Raw genomic sequence first — 25,181 nt, 5'->3', positions numbered from 1 at the left:
CGGTTTATAAGGCAGCTATATCAAAACATGGACCGATATGGCCATTTACAATCCCAATCGACCTATTTTAATAAGAAGTATTTGTGCAAGCTTGTAAGCGCCTAGCTCTACTTCTGTGAAAATTAGGGTGCTTTCAACAGACAGACGGACGGACAGACAAACGGACGGACGGACATAGCTAGATCGCCTGAAATTTTGCATGAGGTGTTTTGTTATGACTTTAAACAGCTGTGCTAAATATTGTTCAAATCGGTTCATAATCTGGTAAAGCTGCCATATAAACCGATCTGGGGTCTTGACTTCTCGAGCCTCTACAGGGAGTAATTCATATCCCATTTGGCTGAAAATTTGCATGACGTGTTTTGTTATGACTTCCAACAGCGGTGTTAAGAATGGTTTAAATTGGTGTATAACCTGATAAAGCTGCCATATAATCCTATCTGCGGTGTTGACTACTTGAGCCACTAGAGGGCGCAGTTCGATTTAGCTGAAATTTTGCATGAGGTGATTTGTTATGACTTTCAACAACTGTGCTGAGTAATATAATATAGCTGCCATATAAACCGATCTGGGATCTCGACTTCTTGAGCCTCTAAAGGACTCAATTATTATCCGTTTTGGCTGAACGGCTTCCCCCATGACCTTCAACATACGTGTCGAATATGGTCTGAATCGGTTTATAGACTTATACAGTTCCACTATAAACCGATCTCCCTATTTTACTTCTTCAGGCCCTAAAGAACGTAATTCTTACCCTATTTGGCTAAAATACCCAAAACTGAAGTAGTTAGTAAAACGAACTCGTGGTTGTGAATCTCAACTTAGGAAAAAAGGTCTTAAAATATATGTTCTTGCCTGCCTTAACAAAAGTTATTATTATTTAATTTATTTAAATTCACCGCACAGATATTCTATTTTGCAGTCTGTATGGCGTGAAAAACCTCCATATAGTGTATTGAAATTAGTAAAGTCTTGAGTATGCAAAAAAAAAAACAAACTACAAATGGAGGTCAAATTAATATCATGGTCTGAAGTGCTGCCCACACATATGAAATGCCAATTTTGCAGGTACACTTTCAATACAGTTTGTCAGAGAACTGTTCAAACAACATTGATATGAAAAACAAATAAAATAAATGCAAGTGGAAAAACTTTTTACAAAATGCACTGAATTTTCAAATGGTTGCCGTTAATGGTTTTCTATTTTTTTTGTTTTATTTTTAGTTTTATAAAATTTCCATTTTGGTTGGTTGATTTCGAGACTCTCATAAGAAAAGTTATAAAGATTTTAGTAAACACTAACGCACTCATACATGCAGACATGATCACATTCAAAAACACAAAGTCATAAGCATGCCCAACACATACAACACATACATGTATACCCTGCCCATGACATACCTCTGCAAGGAACTCTCATAACGCATCAATTTCAATAAACAGTTATTTAAAAGTTTTTAATGCACAAACACATCGTAAATATACGCACAGTCTTACATACACACACACACATTCACACTGAGGCAGAGGGAAAGCTCGGAAAAAGAAAGTGGCAGGAGACCACAGAAATGCAGACAGATACAACTTTATTGCAAAGTCAAAGGAAATAGTCTGACTTTTGATTTACCCCCCAACGATTTTGGGTTTAGAGTGGGTGAGAGTAACCTTCAACCATCTTTTGTTCGAAAACTGTTTGTAGCCATTCACGTTTTCGACAGAAAAGTTTAAACTCCATAATGAGATGCGAAATGGATTCATAAAAATATCCAAGAAACTTTCTCTAAAGAATCAGCTCCGCTGTGGGGGAGAGTGGAAAAACGCTTCTTCCTTCCCCGTCTTCTGTCATGTGAAACGTGCAATCATTTTTTGTTCATTGATAAGACATAAATACTTGTATTTGCTGGAAGACAGCCCCAAGTATCGTCAATCGTTCTTCTTCCACTCATCGTTTTTCTTTTTCGCAGTCATGTGAATGGCAAAAAAAAGTTTTCCCAGCGCTGGCTCACAAAAATACCGTGTCGGAGGGTAAACTTTGGTCTTTTTCATTTGCAAATGATGGCAAAAGTTTTAGTTTTAGTGTTTTTCTCCTCAAGATTATGTTCGTTTTCGAATTTTTTGAAATATCGAAAACATTGGAAAAAAAACTTTTCACTTGATTTTGTCTTGAAGGGGTTGAACTTTAAGCAAAAAAAAAAAAATATAAAACCATATAATAAATATTTCCATTTACATATTATTGAGAGAATCACATTCCCATAAAACACTTTAATGGATTCCTTTGCTTTTTGTTTCCTTTTTTTTCGGGGGGACTTGTGGTGTACTTTATGGAAAATTTTGCCAAAACAAATGGCAAAACTGTTTTCACAAATTTGTTAGGTTTGTCAAATTGCCATTGTCACTGTGCCAGAATTTCAGAGCGATGGTATTGGCAGGGGAGAAAAACTGGATGGGTACCAAAAGCAGCCGCAGCTGCAGCCACAGCCCCAGCGCGTCCGTGTTGAAGATGTGACATAAGCATTTCTTTGAAATATATTTTCGTTTTGTTTCATCTTTTGGCATTTTTTTTGAAAGGGCCAACCAAAAAAAAAAAACCTTAAAACGGAAACGTGCCAAAATGACAAATTACTAACAACTAAATAAACGCTAATTTCTGCTTCGTCCTTGTCATGATGTCTTCTTGTTCATGTCCTGGCCATGTGTCCTTAAAGAGCTTAAGAGTTGTTCGCGGGTACTTAAAAACTTTTTTAAAGTTCTTCAGCCTTCGTTTTGTTGTTGCCATTGTTGGGCGACTTACTTACCTTTGGCCATCAACCGCAAACTGTTCGTTCTGCAGATACAATTTGATGTAGGGTTGACGTGTGTGCAATTTGTAGCGACAGTTGAGGGCTCTCGGATAGAGGCCGGGGTAGGCTGGCGATTGAACGTAACAGGTCTGGAGACGACAGTCACGATATTCCCGCTCACAATAGGACCTGCAAAGAAAAGAGAGATGAGAAAAAAACACACACACAAATGAAAGATAGGCGAAAAATAATTGGCAATTAATTAAAACGATAATGAAGTCAACTGCAGATAAGACTTTGCAAAGATTAAAAGGCTAAGATTATGTAAAAATAACAAAAAAGAAAAAAATGACAGGTTAAGGGATGGAGCTCTTTAAAATTTGCAAAGGCGAACATTTTTCATGTTTCGAAAACAGAAAAGTAAAAGAACTACTTAGTGAAATTAACTTCAATAAATAAATTAAAATATAGTGAAAAGAAAAAAAAAATGAAAGTAAATAAAGTAAAATAAAATAAAATAAAATAAAATAAAATAAAATAAAATAAAATAAAATAAAATAAAATAAAATAAAATAAAATAAAATAAAATAAAATAAAATGAAATAAAATAAAATAAAATAAAATAAAATAAAATAAAATAAAATAAAATAAAATAAAATAAAATAAAATAAAATAAAATAAAATAAAATAAAATAAAATAAAATAAAATAAAATAAAATAAAATAAAATAAAATGAAATAAAATAAAATCAAATAAAATAAAGAAAAGTAAAATTAAACAAAATAAAATAAAACAAAATGAAATAAAATAATATAAAATAAAATAAAATAAAATAAAATAAAATAAAATAAAATAAAATAAAATAAAATAAAATAAAATAAAATAAAATAAAATAAAATAAAATAAAATAAAATAAAATAAAATAAAATAAAATAAAATAAAATAAAATAAAATAAAATAAAATAAAATAAAATAAAATAAAATAAAATAAAATAAAATAAATAAAACTTAACAAAATAAAATAAAATTAAATTAAATTAAATTAAATAAAACTTAACAAAATAAAATAAAATTAAATTAAAGAAAATGCAAAAAATTAAATAAAATAGAATTAAATAAAATAAATTTTTTATTACATTGTTTTTCAAGTCGAGCTTAATGTCCAAGCGAATGCAACACCCAAAGGAGAGATTGTTTAATGAGTTTTGAAGAAAATAAATTGCCAGTTCCTCAGACAAGACGGGACACATGTCACCTCACTGGTGGTCGCGTTTCGATAATTGGGTTTGTTTATCTTATCGGCACCATCGTGAACTATGTCCGTCTGTCTCACCGGCCTACAGTTGTAGCCTGTTGTTCGTAGTACTTATAGTTGAGATCATAAGCACAAATCCTATGTGAAATCTCAACTACTACTACCGGACTATTTGCTGTAAGCTTTTTCTCTGAGCAATACCTTTTCAAACTCCAACTCCCCTCTATGGCCTTTGTATTCATTTTGTTCCATTGTCAACGTGGCAAGCTCCGCCTGCCGACATCAACATAACCACCACACATGTGGTGGATTTTGTTTTGGAGGCCAGCTTTTCGTCTTCCATTTAGAAACAACAACATTGAAACTGTTTTTCCTGAGCACGGGGAAGCTCAGGGTGTACCATCATCTTTTTCGTCTGTTTGGCTTTTTTAACAGCCGGTCATGCGAGTAAATTTTTGTCGAGTTCAAGTCGAGCTTAATGACTAAGCGAATGAAACATCCAAAGGAGAGATTGTTAAATGAGTCTTGAAGAAAAGAAATTTTTTAGGCACTTTCTTTCTTCTCAACTGAAGTGATCATTCATTTATACATGACCGGCCTGCAATAGGCTTACATAAATGATAGCAAAACTATTCCACTGAGCATGTGTGGCCTGCGAAACAGATCAACATAGGAAGCAATGCTTTTGTTGTTGGTATTTTTCGAGTAAAACTAAAAAGAAAATGAAATAAACGAAGCAAATTGTTTCAAATGACAGTAACAAAACATCCACTTCATCCTTTCGATGTGACCAGTTCTAGATTTTTGGAGTACAGCCCAAAGCCCACCTGGTCGTTTAATTTGGAACCGTCCGTATTCTGTTACCAGGGATAGCGTAGTTCCAATCGGTTCTATTAGGAACAGTGGTACAAAAAGAGAAAGTTCCCTTAACCTCATGGCAGTGGTCGCTGCAATTTGTCTAGCCAAAATGTCAAGAGACAAAACATGTAGCATGAAATTCATTGCATCAGATGGTGTCGTCCTCAGTGCGGCTGTGAAGCACAAACAAGCCATCCATAGGATTTGGTTGAGTATTGAGCAATGGGTGGACTTTTGAAGCGCCGTTCACCAGAGCACAACACCATATAGCATTATAAGTCTGACAACTGCAATATATACCCAATGCATGACACGCGGTCTAAGTGCCCTAAATTTGCCATTGGCTCTCTTGCAGTTGTTGGATTTGAAATTAAATTTCCTGTCCAACAAAATACTCAGGTATTTTGAGCTTTCTGCAAGTGGAATATTCTCTCCTCCCAAGGAGACAGGTCCCACTGTATGTATCTTGCTGAAAAGAACTAATTCTGTCTTGCACGGATTTATATCTAGACCACTTTCGGTATTTCACTTCGCCCCTGTACGTAGAGCTTCCTGAAGTATATCTTTGCCTAGCCGCATTTGGCACGTCATCATCATACGCGACCACTTTTACGCATTTTTTTCCAGAGACAATAATATATTTTAAGTGGTTATATTCCATTTTTTCAGATCCACCGATCCCAAGCTTCCCGTAAGCATCTTTTAGTATGAAAGTTATTAATTCACTTTCTTACATTACCTTTCTTACATTACCTAGAAAATCCAGCTTCTTCATGATTGATCGGTCTAACATTATTGAAAGCACCTTCAATGTCAAGATATGCTACCATCGTATATTCCTTGACAGCGAGAGAACCCTCTATGTAGACGACTAGGTCGTGAAGGGCTTTACTATATGCCTGCTGCTGCCGCGTCAGGTGATCTGCAGGAATCTTTACTTAAGATATGTTTCTATCTACCTCTCAAGAGTCTTCAGCAACTGCTGAAAATTTTTTATCAGCCGATGATTGGCAAGTTTCTTTAAAAACCTAGTTTCTCAAAAGTTTTAGCAAATTTTTCAAATGTAAAAAAAAGAAATTCTTGATTTTTTATAACAATTAATTACTGTCTTTTTAAACACTTCCAAAACACTAGGAACTTGATATGTCATGTCAATTTCGGTCACAAATGCTATCCTTGGTGGAGGGTATAAAAGATTCTGAAATGGCACGAATTTTTCTGGAAAATTATCTTCAGGGATAATTAAAGTTTTATTTTTACTAAAGACTTACCTACTCTTCCAAGGAAGTTATACATTTTGGGACAACCGCTACTGCGGTTTAAACGAATATGATTTCCCCAAAAATCCTCACACTTAAAACTTTACAAAAAGTTTATCTTTCTTCGAGCCTATTCTTCAACGTTTTATTAGCTATAACTTAATTTTGGCAGAGGATAAAAGTTTCTAACATTTTTGATTGCTTCGATGAGAATTTTATAAACTTGTAAATGGCTTAGCTCATCTTTTCATCAAAATACCTATGATAAACTTGCACCCATGACCTTGCCCTGAAGAAATTCAAAAATATGCGAAACCTAAAGGATGCTTAGAATTTATGGCACACCAACGTAAACGATTAACCAACTTCAAAATTCCTTTATTTACATTTTGCAGTCGTTGAGCGTGTTGGTAATCGTGTATGTATTCACCCTTAAAGTTTGTCGTAGTTCCGAAAACATATATGAGCCTAAAAATATGCTACACATTTGCTTGAAATCACTACAGCCGCCATAGCCCAAGTCATCATGTCGTTTGTAGAATATTTGCACATAAAATTTACATTTCATTTAAAATATCCCCCACACAGACAAACGAAGGCCCACAAAGACAGACAAAACTAAATGTATAGAAAATGGAAATAATAATCACAATAACTACAAAGTTGGTTGGTGTTGTCGGGCAATAAAAACCCCAACTTAAACGTAATTTATTTGAGCAGTGACAAACAAAACAAAAGTTTTTCGGTCACAATAAAAGATAATCGTAAACTTTGGGCAGAAGAGCCCATGAAGACACACAGCCCTAAGATGGGCCAGTTCGATGTTAGAAATATGGAAAGTAATGTTATCGGGCCAGACAGACCTGTGATATCCTTTTCCAAACAATTAGATTCTATTTTCCATTGTGGCAGAGCATATGATGAAGGACCTATTTTGGGGCGAACATAAAGCCAAAGTAACAGAAGCAGCCGCCCAAATTGTTTATCTATGTTTAAAAATTACAATTTGTGTACCCTTGGGGTCTTCGATACTTTGAGCGGCAATGAAGGCAAGAAAACGCCAAAGTATCGCTCGTTTTGTTTATTGCCATTAAAGCCAATGTTTATCGAGTTTTACGGTAATTGAATTTCTTGTAAGCCAAAAGCAACAATGGTCCTAGAAATTCAAGTACATAGCTCGAGTAGTGAGTATCGCTTCAATGAACTCTTGAATGTATTGAATATTGACATTGGTATTGGTACCAGTGGTATCAGATATGCACGTAGCACCAGCAAAGGGCAAAGCAGACTAAAATGAAACGGCCCATTGTTCTGGTGCTGGCTGATTTTGTTATCATTACATTTCGGCACATTACGCAATTGAGTTTGTTTTGGCTTTGTTGTGGCTGGCTTGGCTTATGGCAGAACACTCCTTGGAGCGGGTGCTGTTGTTTGTATTGGCTTTTTATTAAGGCGTAAATATGATTATGGTTACATTTTTTCACGCTCTCGGCCCGAGAAATTGAATGGCAGCCGTCACACTTGGCAATGCTTTACGCATAACAAAATAAAAATAAAATTAAATTATTGGCAACATTAGCATTTGCCAACGGGGCCCAAGCAAGCAACACCGCCACAGGATTGAGGCCACAAGCATAAGTCGTGGCTGGGAATAAACATACAAATTTGCCAGTACTTACCCTTGGACTACTTCGCCGCGTCGATTGGGATACAATTCGGGATGCTGGCCATAGCGCAGGTAAACCTCGGTCTGTTGCTCGGCACGGGAATCGAATGTGAAATAAGTCTGGAATTTGGCAAAAGGTAAGATAATAAAAAATTAGTAGTCAAAGTCAAAAAGTATGCTATAAAATTTTATTTCTTCTCAGCCTAAAGCTATGCAATATTTTTGCCGAGTTCTCTTACAAGGCAAGGGTGTCGAGGGGAATGTCTTTCACTTTCCAATTTTTGCAGGTTTTTATGTGAAACATTAATGGTATTTGTTAATTTCCCGAATGTGCTTGTTTATGGCGGAGCGGAAGAACGGGAAAGGGCGCAGACAACAGTGAATAAGTTCAAATGAAATAAAGGGAAATTGTATTGGGATTAAGTAACTTCCCTAAATGAGTTTGGCATATATTTAGAAGTTAAAAATCAGAGGAGGAATTTAAGAAGATAGTAGAGCTTATTAGCTACTTAGCTTTTGGCATTGCGAATATTCAAACGCTTGGAAAAATATTTTTATTACCAAAAGGCCGAAATTTGATAATACTGTTAGAAGAAAAATTTAATTGCATTTAACAAGAGATGCTCAAACTAGAAGAATGAGGTTTTGAGTGTAACCTTGGTAATATGTGGTACAATATCAAGGCGAAGACGTTAAATGTAAATACTTTGGGAACTGTGAGTTGGTCACTGGTCCTAAAACAACTAGGGTGGTATGGTCGCGGATGCACTTGGATCTTGAGAAGACGAGGCTAATACTGAGGGAAATTAAGAAGAAGATCAGTATGTTACGGTAGCTTTACAGGAATACGGGGGCACTTTTTTAGTAATTGTGGTGCAAGTGACAAAGTGTGCAGCGCATGTGAGGTAGATGACGAAATGTTGCACAGTGGGATAGGATCGAATAAAACTAGTAAAACAAAATCCCGTTTGAGAACGAATAACGACAACTCTTTGAATGGTAAGACCTGAGGTATTATCGAGATCATGTGCAAATTTTCAAGGCTTTAAGTGGTCTAGTTGCCTCTTAGCAGGGCCCTAAAGTTGCCAAAGCCATAAAGCCATATCTTTACTTGTGGTCCGATTTCAAAACCTCTTTGTATGCTGAATAGTGCTCTAAAATGCCTATACTCCTGGTTTAGGGTATATTCGAATTTAGATTTTTATTATTTGGAAGCCATTTTTGGTTCGATTTTCTTTTTGATACATAATTTGGATTGGTGATAAAATTTTAAAAACATTAAAAAGTATCCACATCCGACAATTCAGTTCAAAGTAATACAGTTTGGAAGTCAACAAATGTAAATACAGTATTTTTTGTTTGCATTTTTGGTCAAACAAGTGCTCTTTGAAAAACTTGCTTGACTAGCTTAATTTTTTATATCGATATCGAAGTATGTTCCGATTTGGAACAAATACTAATAAGTAAAAATCATTGTTCAAATGTGTATAAAAAAAAATTGGTCATTTTAGGAGTTATATCTAAAAATAAACCGATCTGAACCATATACGACACGGATGTCGAAAATCCTAACATAAGTCACAGTGCCAAATTTCAGTGAAACCGGATTATAAATGCGCCTTTTATGCGGCCAAGACTTTAAATAGAGATATCGGGGTATATGACAGCTACATCCAAATCTGGATCAATTTGGGTCAAGTTTCAGAAAAATGTCGAAGAGCCTAACACAACTCACAGTCCCAAATTTCGGATAATACATGCGCCTTCTATGGCCTCAAAACCTGAAATCGAGAGATGGCTCTATGTAACAACTATATTCAAATCTGGACCGATCTGAGCCAAATTGAAGAAGAATGTCGAAGGGCCTAACACAACTCACTGTCCCAGATTTCGGCGACATCGGACAATAAATGCGCCTTTTATGGGCCCAAAACTTTAAATCGAGAGATCGGTCGGCATGGCAGGGTTACTTTCGAATTTTTTCGCGGTATATTCCCCTGTTCATTATAATCAACCTGATGTCCTTGCTTTATGTGAAACCCAGGTGGGTGAGGATTCTGATGGACATTCTAGGGTATTACATTCTATGTCTTTTCGTCCCCCACAAAGGCCTTGTGCTATATGTACGCAATGACATAGTGTTTAATAGGCAGCAACACATGGGCTCACAAGATCCGGAATGTAATTCCATTTGGGTTAAATTTAGGATTTGAACACACACACTTTACTTCGGATTTATATATAGAAGTGCAAACTCAGAAAGGGAGCTTTCCTTAAGCGGCTTTGATTGCCTTTCGTACCCAATTACTACAATCTTAGAGGATTTTCAGGACAGTGAAATCATTGTTGCTGGCGATTTCAATGTCCACAATGACATATGACTCCGGAGGGTCAATACGCCAAGCTATTCTCCGCGCAGAATGGTCTGATGCAACTAGTGAATGAACCGTCACATATTTCATGTGTCGAAGGGCATACATAACACTCTTGACCTATTCATAACTTCGCACCCTGAGAAGTATGAAGTTAATGTCCTTGCACCTCTTGGTAATTCTGATCACTGCACCATTTCAGCGTCTTTTGCGTATTCTGCTCTTCGCGCCGCCCCTTCCTCAGCCCTGCAGCACTCATTTTTGTATACGAAAGAGCACGTTGGGCTGAGCTCAACGAATTATTCCAACATTTTAATTGGAAACTTTGTTTTCCAAACGACCCAGTGTCATAGATGGACATGATATTCTCTGCGGAACGGTGGCCTTGACACGGCTTTTTCGATGTTACTTTTTAGTAACCGAACCTGCTATTAATCACTGGAGGACATAAATTGGCACATATACCAATTGGTCCAGTGTTCTTCGCTTGTTTCTTCGGTGAATATTTTGAAACAGCTGCCCCGTGGATTAAGACTTGAAGATCCACTGGAACTCTCTGGGTAAATTTTACCACAATGTAATTGTATGCAATTTTTTAAGCTATTCACAAAAACCTTTCATAGGAGTTCTTTTCGTCCCGGTCAGCCTAGGGTAGGTATTTTTCTTCTAAAGACCTTTCATTAGGATTTCCATATTTCCCCGATGCGTCGAGATGTTCGTTTAGAGAGTAGAATATTATATGAAATCTAGTATGGACAAATATTTCATTTTCCAACATTCCATCTCCACTATACTTTTATTTGTGGGTGATTTATTTAAATTGTATTAATTTTCTATACTATATAGTTTAAACTTTATTTAACTTCCCTTAATCCTATCAAACAAATCCCCTTCTAACACACAGAAAAACGTATGCAGCTTACAATTTTATTCAAAGATCATTAACCTTTTCCCTATTGTAAAAAGGGATAACCTTTCAGCAAAACAAATGTTACTTTTCTTGTAAAGCTCTTCATTACTATGATTCGACAACGACAACAAAAAAAACCATTCACAACCACCTGCTTGACTCGCCCAATAACCCCCACCAACACCAACACCATCAGCATCCAACTTGCTTGGTCTTCTTCTAGGGTCGTCTTGTGTTTTCCGTATAATAAACTTTAGCAGTTTTTATATCCTGCATCTGCTATGCAAACAAAAGAGTGGAGGGCATCGATGAGAGAATGGGTAGACGAAAGCGGTGACACTGAAGTGGTGGTGGCACTAGTCGTAGTAGTAGTAGTAGTTGTCGAACTTGTAGTTGTAGTGAACTGCATAATTTCCTTTTCACCCACTGCAGTTTCAGTTGTTTCATTTCGTTTTTGTCCTTTAGGAGTTCAGTTGTTTTTGTGCGACTGTGGCGGCGGCGACGGCTGTGTGCCGCTGTTGTTGATGATTTTGTGTTTTGTTGCTTTTACGATTTGTTTGTTCGGTTGGAAGTTGCTGCTACTGTTGTTGTCCTGGCTTGCCTTCGTCGCTGTTGGTATCATTTAAGCAAAGTATAAACAGGAAGAACTTATGGCTTGATGAGCAACAGCTAACTCATTATAATGGCTTTTCATTTATTTTTATTTTCCACTTCCAGTCTTCTACTCAGATCATCGCTTGTATTGTCTGATGTAGTTTTACACTCAAAGAAAAATGTCGGTGATGTGTTACATTTATATAGGTTAATGAAATAAGGCTGAACTCTTTTTGGAACAGAAGGTTGTTTAAGTTCGAATATTGACTATATGGCACCTTATCAGTATAAAGCTACTTTATATATCTAACATCTTAGGTAATATTGAATAGAATTAATCCATTAACGACGAATAGGTTGACAAATACCCAAGGATAGAGCTGTCTTAGAAAGATTCTAACTCGAGTTAGGAAAGAGGTACCCCATTGAAATTTGGATTGGCCTAAAGTAAAATTTGTTAAAAAAAAAATTGGCTGCCATAGAAGGTCATGTTCTAGAAGAAAATTGGCTTGTCGGCTATTACTTATATCCAAAAAAATCAAACAAAAAATTTTCATAAAATTCTTACTATCAGAGAACAGATTGCCATCATTCGCTTTTGACTTGCCTTCATTCAACAATCGAAGTAATGCTTTTGCTTTCTACACGCCACAACCCCCTACACCAGTCCCCAAATCGTAATATTAGATGATTATGATTTATAGGGTTCAAATGCAAGGTATTTAGAGTAGATTACGAATATGAAACTAAACAAGATATGGTCCGGTTCGGAACACAATTACATTATATGTTGGAGACCTGTGTAAAATGTCAGCCATTTCGAATAAAATTTGCTTTTGGGGGCTCAAGAAGTAAAATACAGAGTTCGATTTTTATGGGAGCTGTAGCAGACTATAGACCGATTCAGACCATAATAAACACACATATATTGATGGTCATGAGAGGATCCGTCGTACAAAATTTCAGGCAAATCGGATAATAATTGCGACCTCTAAAGGCTCAAGAAGTCAAGACCATAGATCGGTTTATATGGCAGCTATATCAGGTTATGAACCGATTTGAACCTTATTTGGCACAGTTGTTGAATGTCATAATAAAATAGGTCATGCAAAATTTCAGCCAAATCGGAAAGGAATTGCCCCCTCTAGACCCAAGATCTCTCCAAAGAGGTGTCGCACTGCGGCACGCCATTCGGACTCGGCTTTAAAAAGGAGGCCCTTATCATTGAGCTTAAAATTGAATCGGACTGCACTCATTGATATGTGAGTAGTTTGCCCCTGTTCCTTAGTGGAATGTTCATGGGCAAAATATGCAATTTGCAAATATGGGGTTCAAAGAAAAAATATTTGGAAGTACAACACGAATTTGGTATCCACTTCTGGAACCAAATGTCTGGGTGTCCTTCACACCCCCAAACAGGACATACTTACCGAACATGGCATTTGAGGGTGGGGCGAGCTCCTAGACTCTTGGCACCAGAATTGGATACCAAAATCGTGTCACACTTTCAAATACCTTTCTTTTGAGCCCCATATTTCCAAGATCGATAAATATGTCAGTCATCAGTTTCATGATGTACTTTCAAATATCTTTCATTTGAGTCCCATATTATGTGCCCGGTGTGTATGCCTGTTATTAACAGGGTTTTAAAAAAAGGCGGCCCCAGAGACTTTGACACCAATTTTAATACCATATTCGTATTCTGCTCAGCAATAACTTTCATTTGATTCCCATATTGTCATCAACCGCCAATATGAGTGTTTAAAAGGAGTTTAGGTTGCGGACGGTCCCTAGTAACTTGGACACAATTTTTAATAACAAATTCGTACACTGCTCCCAAATACCTTTCATTTAAGTTCCCGATAAGTGGGCCACTTTTATTTTCGCTTTTGGGGTAAGGAGGAGAGTCCGCCCCCTTTCCGATATCAAACAAATAAAGGGTGATTTTTTTGAGGTTAGGATTTTCATGCATTAGTATTTGACAGATCACGTGGGATTTCAGACATGGTGTCAAAGAGAAAGATGCTCAGTATGCTTTGACATTTCATCATGAATAGACATACTAACGAGCAACGCTTGCAAATCATTGAATTTTATTACCAAAATCAGTGTTCGGTTCGAAATGTGTTCATTCACCGTTCAGCGATGAGGCTCATTTCTGGTTGAATGGCTACGTAAATAAGCAAAATTGCCGCATTTGGAGTGAAGAGCAACCAGAAGCCGTTCAAGAACTGCCCATGCATCCCGAAAAATGCACTGTTTGGTGTGGTTTGTACGCTGGTGGAATCATTGGACCGTATTTTTTCAAAGATGCTGTTGGACGCAACGTTACGGTGAATGAACACATTTCGAACCGAACACTGATTTTGGTAATAAAATTCAATGATTTGCAAGCGTTGCTCGTTAGTAAGTCTATTCATGATGAAATGTCAAAGCATACTGAGCATCTTTCTCTTTGACACCATGTCTGAAATCCCACGTGATCTGTCAAATACTAATGCATGAAAATCCTAACCTCAAAAAAATCACCCTTTACTTACCGAACATGGCATATGAGGGTGATGCGAACTCCCAGACTCTTGGCACCAGAATTGGATACCAAAACCGTGTCACACTTTCAAATACCTTTCTTTTGAGCCCCATATTTCCAAGATCGATAAATATGTCAGTCATCAGTTTCATGATGTACTTTCAAATATCTTTCATTTGAGTCCCATATTATGTGCCCGGTCTGTATGCCTGTTATTAACAGGTTTTTAAAAAAAGGCGGCCCCAGAGACTTTGACACCAATTTTAATACCATACCCTCCACCATAGGACGGGGGTGTACTAATTTCGTCATTCTGTTTATAATTCCTCGGAATATTCGTCTTAGACCACATAAAGTATATATATTCTTGATCTGCAAAACATTTTAAGTTGATCTATCCTTTCGATCTAATTTATTTTAAAAATATGAAAAAAATTTGTGTTTTTTGTAAAAAAAATAAAATTTTAATGATTTAAAAAATCAAGCCAACAATTTCCATAAGCAAAAAAAACAAAAGGTTCCACAAATATTTTTTTTTTTTTTTGTAGAGAAACAAATTTTACCTAACATCAGAATTCTTGACGGCTTAGCTTTAAATACTAAATTTTTCAATGAACAGTTTTTTTTTTTTTTTTTTTTTTTTTTTTTTTTTTATTTTTTACTTATACGTTATAAAACTTACAATTAGTTTTTATAAACGCCTCAGCGCCATTAGGCATAATAGAGGCTAGTTGGCAAAATAACAAAATTCAATTATTTTAATACAATGTTTGATCAGTAATAAATTAAACGATGTTAAAGGTTAATGATCTTATTAGAAGAAAATTAATTTAATTTACAAAAGTGTTTCAGTTTGTGTTTTAAGGTAATTCCTTAGCAATCTTTTAAAAATTGAAATTGGGTTAGACTTTATATCGCTCGGTATATCATTAAACTCATGACTGCCAGAATATTCTACTCTCTGTTTTGTGGTCTCTGTGCGGCACAATGCTACTCTCAGCTGTTGATTGTTGCGGGTGTTGAATGAAACTTGGTTTAGATTAAATTCAATTGTGTGGTGCCCTATGTGGTGAATGCATTTATATACGTACAGAAGAAGCTGCAACTTATAAATTCCATGAATTGGCAAAATAGTTGGAAAAACATTGTCGTATAATGAAACGGTGGGATAAAGTAATGGTAAGTTTGCAACAGTTTTCAGAGCTTTGTTTTGAAGCCTTTGCAATGATTTTAACTCGCCTGTGTTCCTGTATGCATAGACCACAGCCAAATAGTTAAGATGGCTCTGTATTAATGTTTGATAAATTAGATATTTGGTTCTTTCGTCGAACTTGTATTTGAACTTATACAACAATCCAAGTGCTGGAGATATTTTCAACTTTAGCTGATTTATGTGATGATTCCAGTTAAGGTTTGACTGCATATATATGCCCAAATATTTGACAACATTCACTTCGTTTATAGTTTCTCCATCCACAGTGATGCTAAAGTCCATATTATGGCCAGGGTATGGTTTAAATCTGATTAATTTAGTTTTCTTTCTATTTATAAACAATTTGTTCAGTCGCATATACTCAAAAATTAATGCAGAATCTCGTTCCATATAAGTTTTAACCACGGTCGTGGACTTGTACGGATAAAAAAGACATATGTCATCCGCATACATAAATAGCCGTCCTTTTAGCTCCAAATTGCATAGGTCATTAACATAGATTAAAAACAGCAACGGGCCTAGTACACTGCCTTGCGGTACACCATGTTCAATAGAAGCCAGTTGGCTTTTACTGTCCCCCATTTGCACAAATTGTTTTCGATTCACCAGATAAGATTTGAAAAGCCGTAGTACACTACCGCGAATGCCATAAAATTCCAGCTTCTTTAATAAAATGTTGTGATCAATCATATCAAAAGCTTTAGATAAATCAAAGAAGATGCCTACTACGCCATTGTGACCTTTATCCAACATTTTGCATATATAGTTTTGTACATTAATAACAGCTTCGTCAGTTCCACATCCTCTGCGAAAACCATATTGACAATCAGTAAGTATTCGGTTCGTTTCTAAGAATGCAGCCATTTGCCGATGAATAATTCGTTCATATATAATATTTATAGATGGCAACACAGAAATAGGTCTTAAATTTTCAATAACTGTTGAATTTCTACCCTTAGGAATGGGTATTACCTTATGTATCTTAAGGCTTTGTGGGTAAGTTGATGTCGCTATCATGCTGTTAAAAATGTTCAGCAAATAATGATTGACATTGCTACTGCAAACTTTGAGTACGTTGTGCGGCAAATTATCATGACCACAACTTTTATTTAATTTAAGCGCTGAGATTTCACTTTCTATTTCACTTTGTGTGGTAAAATGTAAATCAAGATGGTTTTGGTTGTAACATAGGGTTCCCAATGAATTGCAACTGTCTCCTGGGTACATCGGTATCATATTTTTTAGATTTATAACAGACTTAAGAAAGAAAGTGTTACATAACTCGGCCTTCTTCCTATCATTCGTTATGATATTACCATCATCATCTTTAAAAGATAGCTGTGTTTTAATATTTCTTCCCAGAGTTTCATTTAAAAAGCGCCATGTTTTCTTTGGATTATTTTTGATGTCAGCCAGATTATTTATATAGTAATTATTCATTGAATTTCTTGACGAATTTCTAATAACTTTACTGATTCTTTTCAATTGGCTATTTATACTGTCATTATTGCGACATTTCCTTCTTAATTTCAATAATCGATTCTTATAGTCAATCAATTTCAAGAGATTCCCATTTATCCATGGTGCAATGGCATTTCTTTGGTTTACATTTAGGGGTTTTGTGACGGTAGAACAATCTACAGCAGTTTTTACATGCGTAACAAAATTATTAAGGTCCTCGGTGGGTGCTCCCAAGAGAGAAAGAGTCTGAAGGTGGGAATCAATAGTAGTCTTCAATTTATCATAATCGCAAAAGGAGTAATTATGTCTGACAATATTATCTAACTGTTCATCAATATTCACTTGGCAGTAAATTAAATTGTGATCAGTTAACATGCATCCAACCGCCATGATTGACATGGACCCTAAAATATTCGAATACACATGGTCAAGACAAGTACGGCTAACAGGTCTTGTTATCATTTCATGGCAGTTTCTAAAATCATAATTCAACAGCATATTCGAAACAGCACTGAAATTTTCGTTATGCAGCGCATCAACATTCGCATCACCAGTTAAAACACAAGGTGTTCTACCATACGCATAAAGTAATTGCTCCAAAAAATCAACAAATTTGGATGAATTACATTTTGGAGATCTATAAAACGAAATATAAGTGACTGGCTTTCCGTGCAGTTTAACATTATGGAGTTTTAGAGCAATTGAATCAATCAAGTCCTCACTTTTGCATTGAGAAACTGTAAAATGCAAATTTTCCTTAACAAATACTGATGTTCCGCCATAACCATCAGATCGGCAACAATGAACAGATGTATATCCTGGAATGTTATATATACCAACAACATCCATTTTGAACCAAGTTTCTTGGACCGCAATTATCGTAGGCAAAGCAGAAATTTTGGCAATCATAGTTTTAAATCTATTAAATTTTGTTATTGAAGATATACTTCTAATATTTACAGAAAATACGTTGAAAAGTTTCCTATTTGAAATTTGTATATTATTGAAATCCGAAAGATTAGATATATAATTATTATTCATCATAAAAAAAAAAAAAAAGATATAAAATATTAGAACAAATTCTTTAATATTTAAAAGCTACTTATGATGGTGATTCATACTCGTTGTCAGATTCCTCTACACGTATCATCATTTGCTGGGATCGACGTTTCTGGGGCTGATGCGTAGTTGCTTCTGCCAATAATTTATCCACTTCATCCTCATTCTTCAAAAGTCTTGGCTTAGACAACTCACTCCGTTTTGCGAAAACCTTATTATTTGCTGTGTAAATAGCCCGAAATCCAACATTCTTCAATGACTTTGCGTATTTAAATAAATTCATGGTTTCTTTGCTTGAAAAATCACTAACAAAGATATTTTTAGATTCCTCTTGAGCTTTTAATTTAGGTTTAACAGCCATCAGTTTCGATTTTGCAATTCTCGAATTGAATTTAACGACCACAGTCTGGCTATCATTCTTCTTCTTGTTAAGAAAATATGCATCAGAAATGTTATCAACTTTCATTTCAACGCCAAATTTAGATGACAACTTCATTACAGCACAACTTTTAAATTCCATAATTTTTTAATTGGATTAAGTAAAAATTAATTGAACATACAAAAACTTCAATCTTTTATTTAATTGAATACACAATATTTCATCAAAACACCTTTTTTTAAAACGTTGATTGACATTGCCATTATCGCGGTTGAAGCAGTTTCAATTAAAACATTAATTTAATCAATTAATTTCGTAATTAAAACCTATTTTTACTTGTTGTGTTAAGCGAACAATCATCCAAGTCTAACTTATTGAACATCAGACTCCGAACATAGTGGCAACATTGGCCACTAAACTCTGATTTATGGCCTTTTTGAGATTTAAGTGCTAAATCCTGCGTTTTGGCAGGATTTACCACACAAAAATAAATCCCATTTTTGAAGGATTTATTTTTAAATCCCAAATAAACTCGATTTCATGGTTGAATAATCGAAAAAAGTACCAAAATATGCAACTGTTTTCAAGAATTGTGTATGGATGTGTGCGTTATGCATATTCATACATACGCATATACGCTTGGGTATGTCACTTGAATACCAAAAAAAAAAATCTGTGTGAACGGACAGGATTTGTTTTTGGATTTGGTTAAATCCAGATCATAAAAATTTCAGTGTAAATCTGCCGTTAATTTACTATGATTTTTGCTTTGGCTGTAAATCAGATGCAGACTGCCATTGTACGACTGAAGTGTGTAGACGTTTCTTCGTTGCTTGAAAATGAGGATGGAACTTAAAATAATAATAAAAAAGAAGAAACATACAGAAGAACTAAAGTTTTTCATAAATATTTATGACTTTATTAAAGGTGGTTTGAAGACAAAAACTATGACGGGCAAACAGCAGCAGCAGCAGTCTGGCATAGCTAGGCAAGGCAGCCAGCCATGCTGGCAGTTTGCATCACATCATCCAGATAGCGGAAGAGTTACAAACTAATGCACAGAGTATGTCAAATGACGGAACGAATGAATGAATGCATAAAATCTAAACGAACTGACACAACAAAACTTTTTTGGTTCTTCGCATGAAAGCGCAGTCCTTATGGTTGTTTTTTATTTGTCCGTCCTTCCGTTCTTCAGTCTCTACGGCGATTGCCAGTTCGTTGTTACTTCCGCGGAATGTCCCCAACCAATGTTGCCTGCTATTCCCAAGAAACGCAACATAGAAGAGAGAGAGAGAGAGAGAGAGAGAGGGAGAGAGAGACTGAAGTTTGCAAAGTATGCAGCAACACAAAAGGATTTATAAAATAAAGATTTGTACAACAAGAACGAAAGAAAAGAGATTATCCTGTTATGGATTATGTATCAGCCAATGTTCTTCTCTAGTTTTTTTATTTCTCGGGCTCTTGCCATCATCATAACTATTGCCAGCGTCGCCTTTGCCATTGTAGTCAGTCAGCCAGTTTGTAAGCCATCCAAATAGCAGCCAACCGTCGTCATTCGACCCTATTTGGATGTATTATTGAAGTATCATTGGAACACACAGATACAAGATGGAATTCACTTCATTAGTATTCAATAGATATGGTTTTATGGAATAATTGGAATTATATTAACTTTGTTAAGCAAGTAATCCCCAACACACAGCTGCTGGCATCCAAGAGGGAGCACAGCATAAAACAAGAAAAACAAATTAACCTCAAGAAACTTTTCTTTCTTTTGTGTATGTTTTTGATGCTCTGTCATATACAATTGTAGTAAAACTTTATTCAATGATAATGTTGGACAAAAAAGAATGATTACTCATATATATACACGAAATAATTCAAGGCTATAAACATTTCATCATCATAAGGGGAAATGCTCATGGCTTAATACTCAAGAAGTTGACATTAATCATGGTTTGTTCTCCTAATGAACGCAATTTGTTGGATATGGTGATTGCAGACCTAAATTGCTGTGTTGCTGATTAAATCGCAGAGCCTTTAACCCTTATAGGAATGTTTTTTTTTTTTAAATGGGAAAATGTAAATAACTTGAATATTTAAAATTGTCGGTAATAAATATTTAATTGTCCTGGGCCCGGCTGAAATATCTGCAAAGTTTCTCAATTTGCTTCTGATTCAAACCGATAGGTTTGATTCAAACCGATAGGAGTCAGGAAAGAATTTTGGCTTCTTTCTGAAATCGTATAGAATCGTTCATACAGATTTCCTTACTCTTACTAATAGAGAAGACATTTGAAAGTTTGTTTGAAATTTTTCAATCATAAGCAGGGAGCTCATAAACAGCGAAACACGATTTCTAAACGGTTAGCTGGAAGACCCAAGGAGCGAGTTCTGTTACCGACTGACCGGCTATAGCGCTGTCCTTTAGGCGGCAATCTAAGCGATTCAGGAATGCTTGAGGTTATACAGTTCTAATGCGATAAGTCTAGAGTGAACATCTTTAGGGACAGTATAGCCCATTAGGGCTTAAACAATCAAGACAAGTTATATTTTTATATCCGCCACCATAGGATGGGGGGTATACTAATTTCGTCATTCTGTTTGTAACACCTCGAAATAGGCGCCTAAGTCCCTATAAAATATATATATTCTTGATCGTCATTACATATTAAGTCGATCTAGCCATGTCCGTCCGTCCGTCCGTCCGTCTGTCTGTCCGTCCGTCCGTCTGTCTGTCCGTCCATCCGTCTATCCGTTCGTCTGTCCGTCCGTCTGTCAATAAGTCCGTCTGTCTGCTGAAAGCACGATAACTTTTGAAGGAGTAAAGCTAGCCGCCTGAAATTTTGCATAAATACTTCTTATTAGCGTAGGTCGGTTGGGATTATAAATGGGCCAAATCGGTCCATGTTTTGATATAGCTGCCATATAAGCCGATCATGGGTTTTGACTTCTTGAGCCTGTAAAGGGCGCAAATCTCGTCCGATTTGACTGAAATTTCGCATGAGGTGTTTTGGTATCACTTCCAACAAATGTGCTAAGTATGGTTGAAATCGGTTCATAACCTGCTATAGCTGCCATATAAACCGATCTCGGGTCATGACTTCTTCAGCGGTTAAAGGGCGCAATTTGTATCCGATTTGGCTGTAATTTTGCATGTGGTGTTTTGGTATCACTTCCAACAACTGTGCCAAGTATGGTTCAAATCGGTTTATAACCTGGTATAGCTGCCATATAAACCGATCTTGGATCTTGAGTTCTAGAGCCGCTAAAGGGCGCAGTTCTCATCCGATTTGGCTGAAATTTTGCCTGAGGTGTTTTGGTATCACTTCCAACAACTGTGCCAAGTATAGTTCAAATCGGTCTATGGCCTGGTATAGCTGCTATATAAACTGATCTTGGATCTTGAGTTCCTGAGCCGCTAGAGGGCGCAGTTCTCATCCGATTTGGCTAAAATTTCGTATGAGGTGTTTTGTTATGGCTTTCAACAACTGAGTTAAGTATGGAGCAAATCGGTACATAACCTAATATAGCTGCCATATAAACCGATCTGGGATATTGACTTCTTCAGCATCCAGAGGGCGTAATTATTATCCGATCTGGCAGAAATTTTGTACAAAGGCTTCTCTTATGCGTGTTCAATATGGTCTGAATCGATCTAGAGCTTGAAACAGCTCCCATATAAACCGATCTCCCGATTTTGCGTCTTGATCCACTACAAGGATCATTTTTATCCGAATGCATAGATATATTACAAAATGACTTCTACAATGTTCAGCATTCAATTCATTTATGGTCCGAATAGGACTTTAATTTGATATAGCTCGAATAGCATAACAGTTCTTATTCATTATTCTTTGTTTGCCTAAAGAGATACCGCGCAATGAACTCGATAAACGCGATCCATGGTGGAGGGTATACAAGATTCGGCCCGGCCGAACTTTGCACGCCTAGTTAGTTATTTATTGTCCTCATACACACAACTGCTGATTTCTTTCAAACATTAGATGTCTTATTAATTCATTTGCTTAATTTTATAGGTCTAATTTTCTTTTGGAAAATTTTACAACATTTTTTATGCTTCTTCTTATAAAATTTCCAAAATTTGTTCCCCTACAATGTTGACATTGTTTTTATTTTTATTGCATATGCATAAAAATAAAGTTCAAGCACGCAATAAGCATTTCACGCCCAACATCTGATTTTAAGGCAATGAGGCCAAGTTAATGGCTCTCCATTTGCACATCTGACAATATGAAAATTTTAAAATAATATTTCGCTTCCATATGCGAGGAAAAAATTACGCATAAATGTATCCTGAGTCATGAGTTTCGCTGTAAAATATCGTTTCCTTTCATATCCGCCTATAAATATGATGCATAACACACACAGGACCTTGGGCTCATACATATGCGTACATAAAATATCCATAAAAATTATGGCTCATTTCGCATTTGTAAGTGTATATGCTAAGTGTGTTGGTGTGTGTGTAAATTGCATCCTGTATACATATCACACGTATTTTCCATTCATTCACATTTATAATAATTCATTATTTAAATGAATTCCCGACGTTTGTTTTTGCGTTTTTATTTGTGGCGGTGCGAATTCAGAGCCAAACTGGCTGGCTGCCTGCCTGCCTGCCTGCCTGACTGACTGCTTTTAATGCCTCCTATTTGACAATGTCCTTGCGCGAACTTTCACACATACGCACACATTCTCATCTTTCCGAGAGTGCAATATAAATATTATATAATATAATTTACATAAATGACAGACAATTCAATTAATAATGCAACAAATTAGGTTACGGGTTTCAAAAACTTTAAATGGTGTCATAAAGTGCCCACTTTTTTCACACATTTTAAGTATTTACCAAACATAACCGCACTTCAATAAATGCATGGATGACATGCATGTAAGCACATTACAATATAATTTACATATTAGGTCAGATTAAATGGAACACATTGTTTTAAACGGCAGAGGGTGTACATTAGATCGTATCGAAAGAAATTAATTAAATAAAATATATCAAAAGAAAAAAATAAAATAAAATATAATAATAATAAAATAAAATAAAATAAAATAAAATAAAATAAAATAAAATAAAATAAAATAAAATAAAATAAAATAAAATAAAATAAAATAAAATAAAATAAAATAAAACAAAATAAAATAAAATAAAATAAAATTAAATAAAATAAAATTAAATTAAATTAAATTACACTAAATAATTTAAATATATAGGAAAAATAAAAAGCAAATTAAATAAAAACATAAAATAAAAAAAAAACATAAATTATATAAAAACGAACTAAAAAATATAATTTAATTAAAAAAAGATTAAATCATATGCGTTAAAAAAATAATAATATAATAATAATAATAATACTATACGAAAAATCCGCAATTACTTTTTAGGCAACCCAATAGAAAAACAAACAGCAAATTCAACTTAATTAAAGAAATTTTAAAGTAAATAAAAAAATTTGAAATAACTAAATAAGGAAGTTATAAAAAAATTAATCAAAACAAAAAAAATAAAACTAAAATAAAAAAAAATAATCTTATAACATAAAACAAGTAAAAAGGCATAGACCGAAATTTCAGCGAACTCGGATAATAAATGCGCTGTTTAAGGCCTTAAATCGAGAGATCGGTCTATATGGCAGCTATATCCAAATCTGGGGCCCAAATCTTAAATCGAAAGATCGGTCTATATGGCAACTATATCCAAATCTGAGGCAATATGGACCGTCTTTAAGAAGGATATCGGGGGGCCTAACACAACTCACTGTCTCAAATTTCAGCGAAATCGGATAACAAATGCGCCGTTTAAGGGGCCAAGGCCTTAAATCGAGAGATCGGTCTATATGGCAGCTATATCCAAATCTGGATCAAATTTAAGAAGACTACCGAGTGGGTTAAAAAAAACTTACGTCTCAAATTTTAGCAAAATCGGATAATAAATGTGGCTTTTACGGGCCTAAAACCGTAAATTCGCAGATCGGTCTAAATGGGGGCTATATCAAGATATTGTCTGATATAGTCCATCTTCCAACTTAACCTAGAGTGTAGCATGATACAGAAACCGCATAATAGCTGGGTGTATTGCTGTACAGGAAATTGGTCTTCAAATCCAACATTTGGGAAAGGGCAAGAAAGGCAACTCTTGCCCTATACACCTGCAAGAGTGCCATTGGCAAAAGTTGGGGGTTTTGACCGCGTGTTATGCAGTGGGTATATATTGCAGTTGTCAAACCTATAATGCTATATGGTGTTGTGGTCTGGTGAACGGCGCTTCAAAAGTCCACCTACTCTTCAGTACTCAACCAGATCCTAAGGTTGGCTTGTTTGTGCATCACAGCCGCACTGAGGACGACACCATCTGATGCAATGAATTTAATGCTACATCTAATGCCTATGGACATTGTGGCTAGACAAATTTCAGCGACTACTGCCGTGAGGTTAAGGAAACTTTCTCATTGGTCATGTGGCGGCTCCGGAAACTGTGTTATCCTTAATACAAGGTCCGATGTTCCAGGCAGTGTGAATTATACCCTACCTGAGCCGCTTTTTGATAAAAAATAACTGTATCACAATTCCTGATAGAATCGATTGGAAATACGATATACCTGTTAACAGAAGTTACATTGAATTCTATACGGATGGTTCCAAACCAAACGACCGGGTGGGCGTTGGGTGTGCTCTAAAGATCTAGAATTGGGCATATCGAAGAGGTTACCCGATCACTGCAGTATGTATCGAGCAGAGATCCTTGCAATTATGGAAGTGGTGGAATGGCTAAGATATAATGTCACTACTACGACTGCCAT

General features: G+C 35.6%; 1 protein-coding gene across 4 annotated transcripts in view; it reads right to left on the bottom strand.

Moving 5' to 3' along the window:
• The window catches only part of LOC106083163 (uncharacterized), a 300,046-nt gene that overhangs the window by 44,720 nt on the left and 230,145 nt on the right, over positions 1-25,181 (bottom strand). For all 4 annotated transcript variants that reach the window (XM_059370230.1, XM_059370228.1, XM_059370229.1 and 1 more), the window contains 2 exons: positions 7,835-7,941; positions 2,799-2,972 (listed from right to left, as the gene is read on the bottom strand). In XM_059370230.1, coding sequence (XP_059226213.1) covers positions 2,799-2,972; positions 7,835-7,941 — 281 coding nt within the window. The remainder of the gene's footprint in view (positions 1-2,798; positions 2,973-7,834; positions 7,942-25,181) is intronic.

Source organism: Stomoxys calcitrans, chromosome 5, assembly GCF_963082655.1.
Source record: "Stomoxys calcitrans chromosome 5, idStoCalc2.1, whole genome shotgun sequence".
NCBI classification, from domain to species: domain Eukaryota; kingdom Metazoa; phylum Arthropoda; class Insecta; order Diptera; family Muscidae; genus Stomoxys; species Stomoxys calcitrans.
The sequence above is the reverse complement of the archived record's forward strand: the minus strand, read 5'-3'. Positions and strand labels throughout refer to the sequence as shown.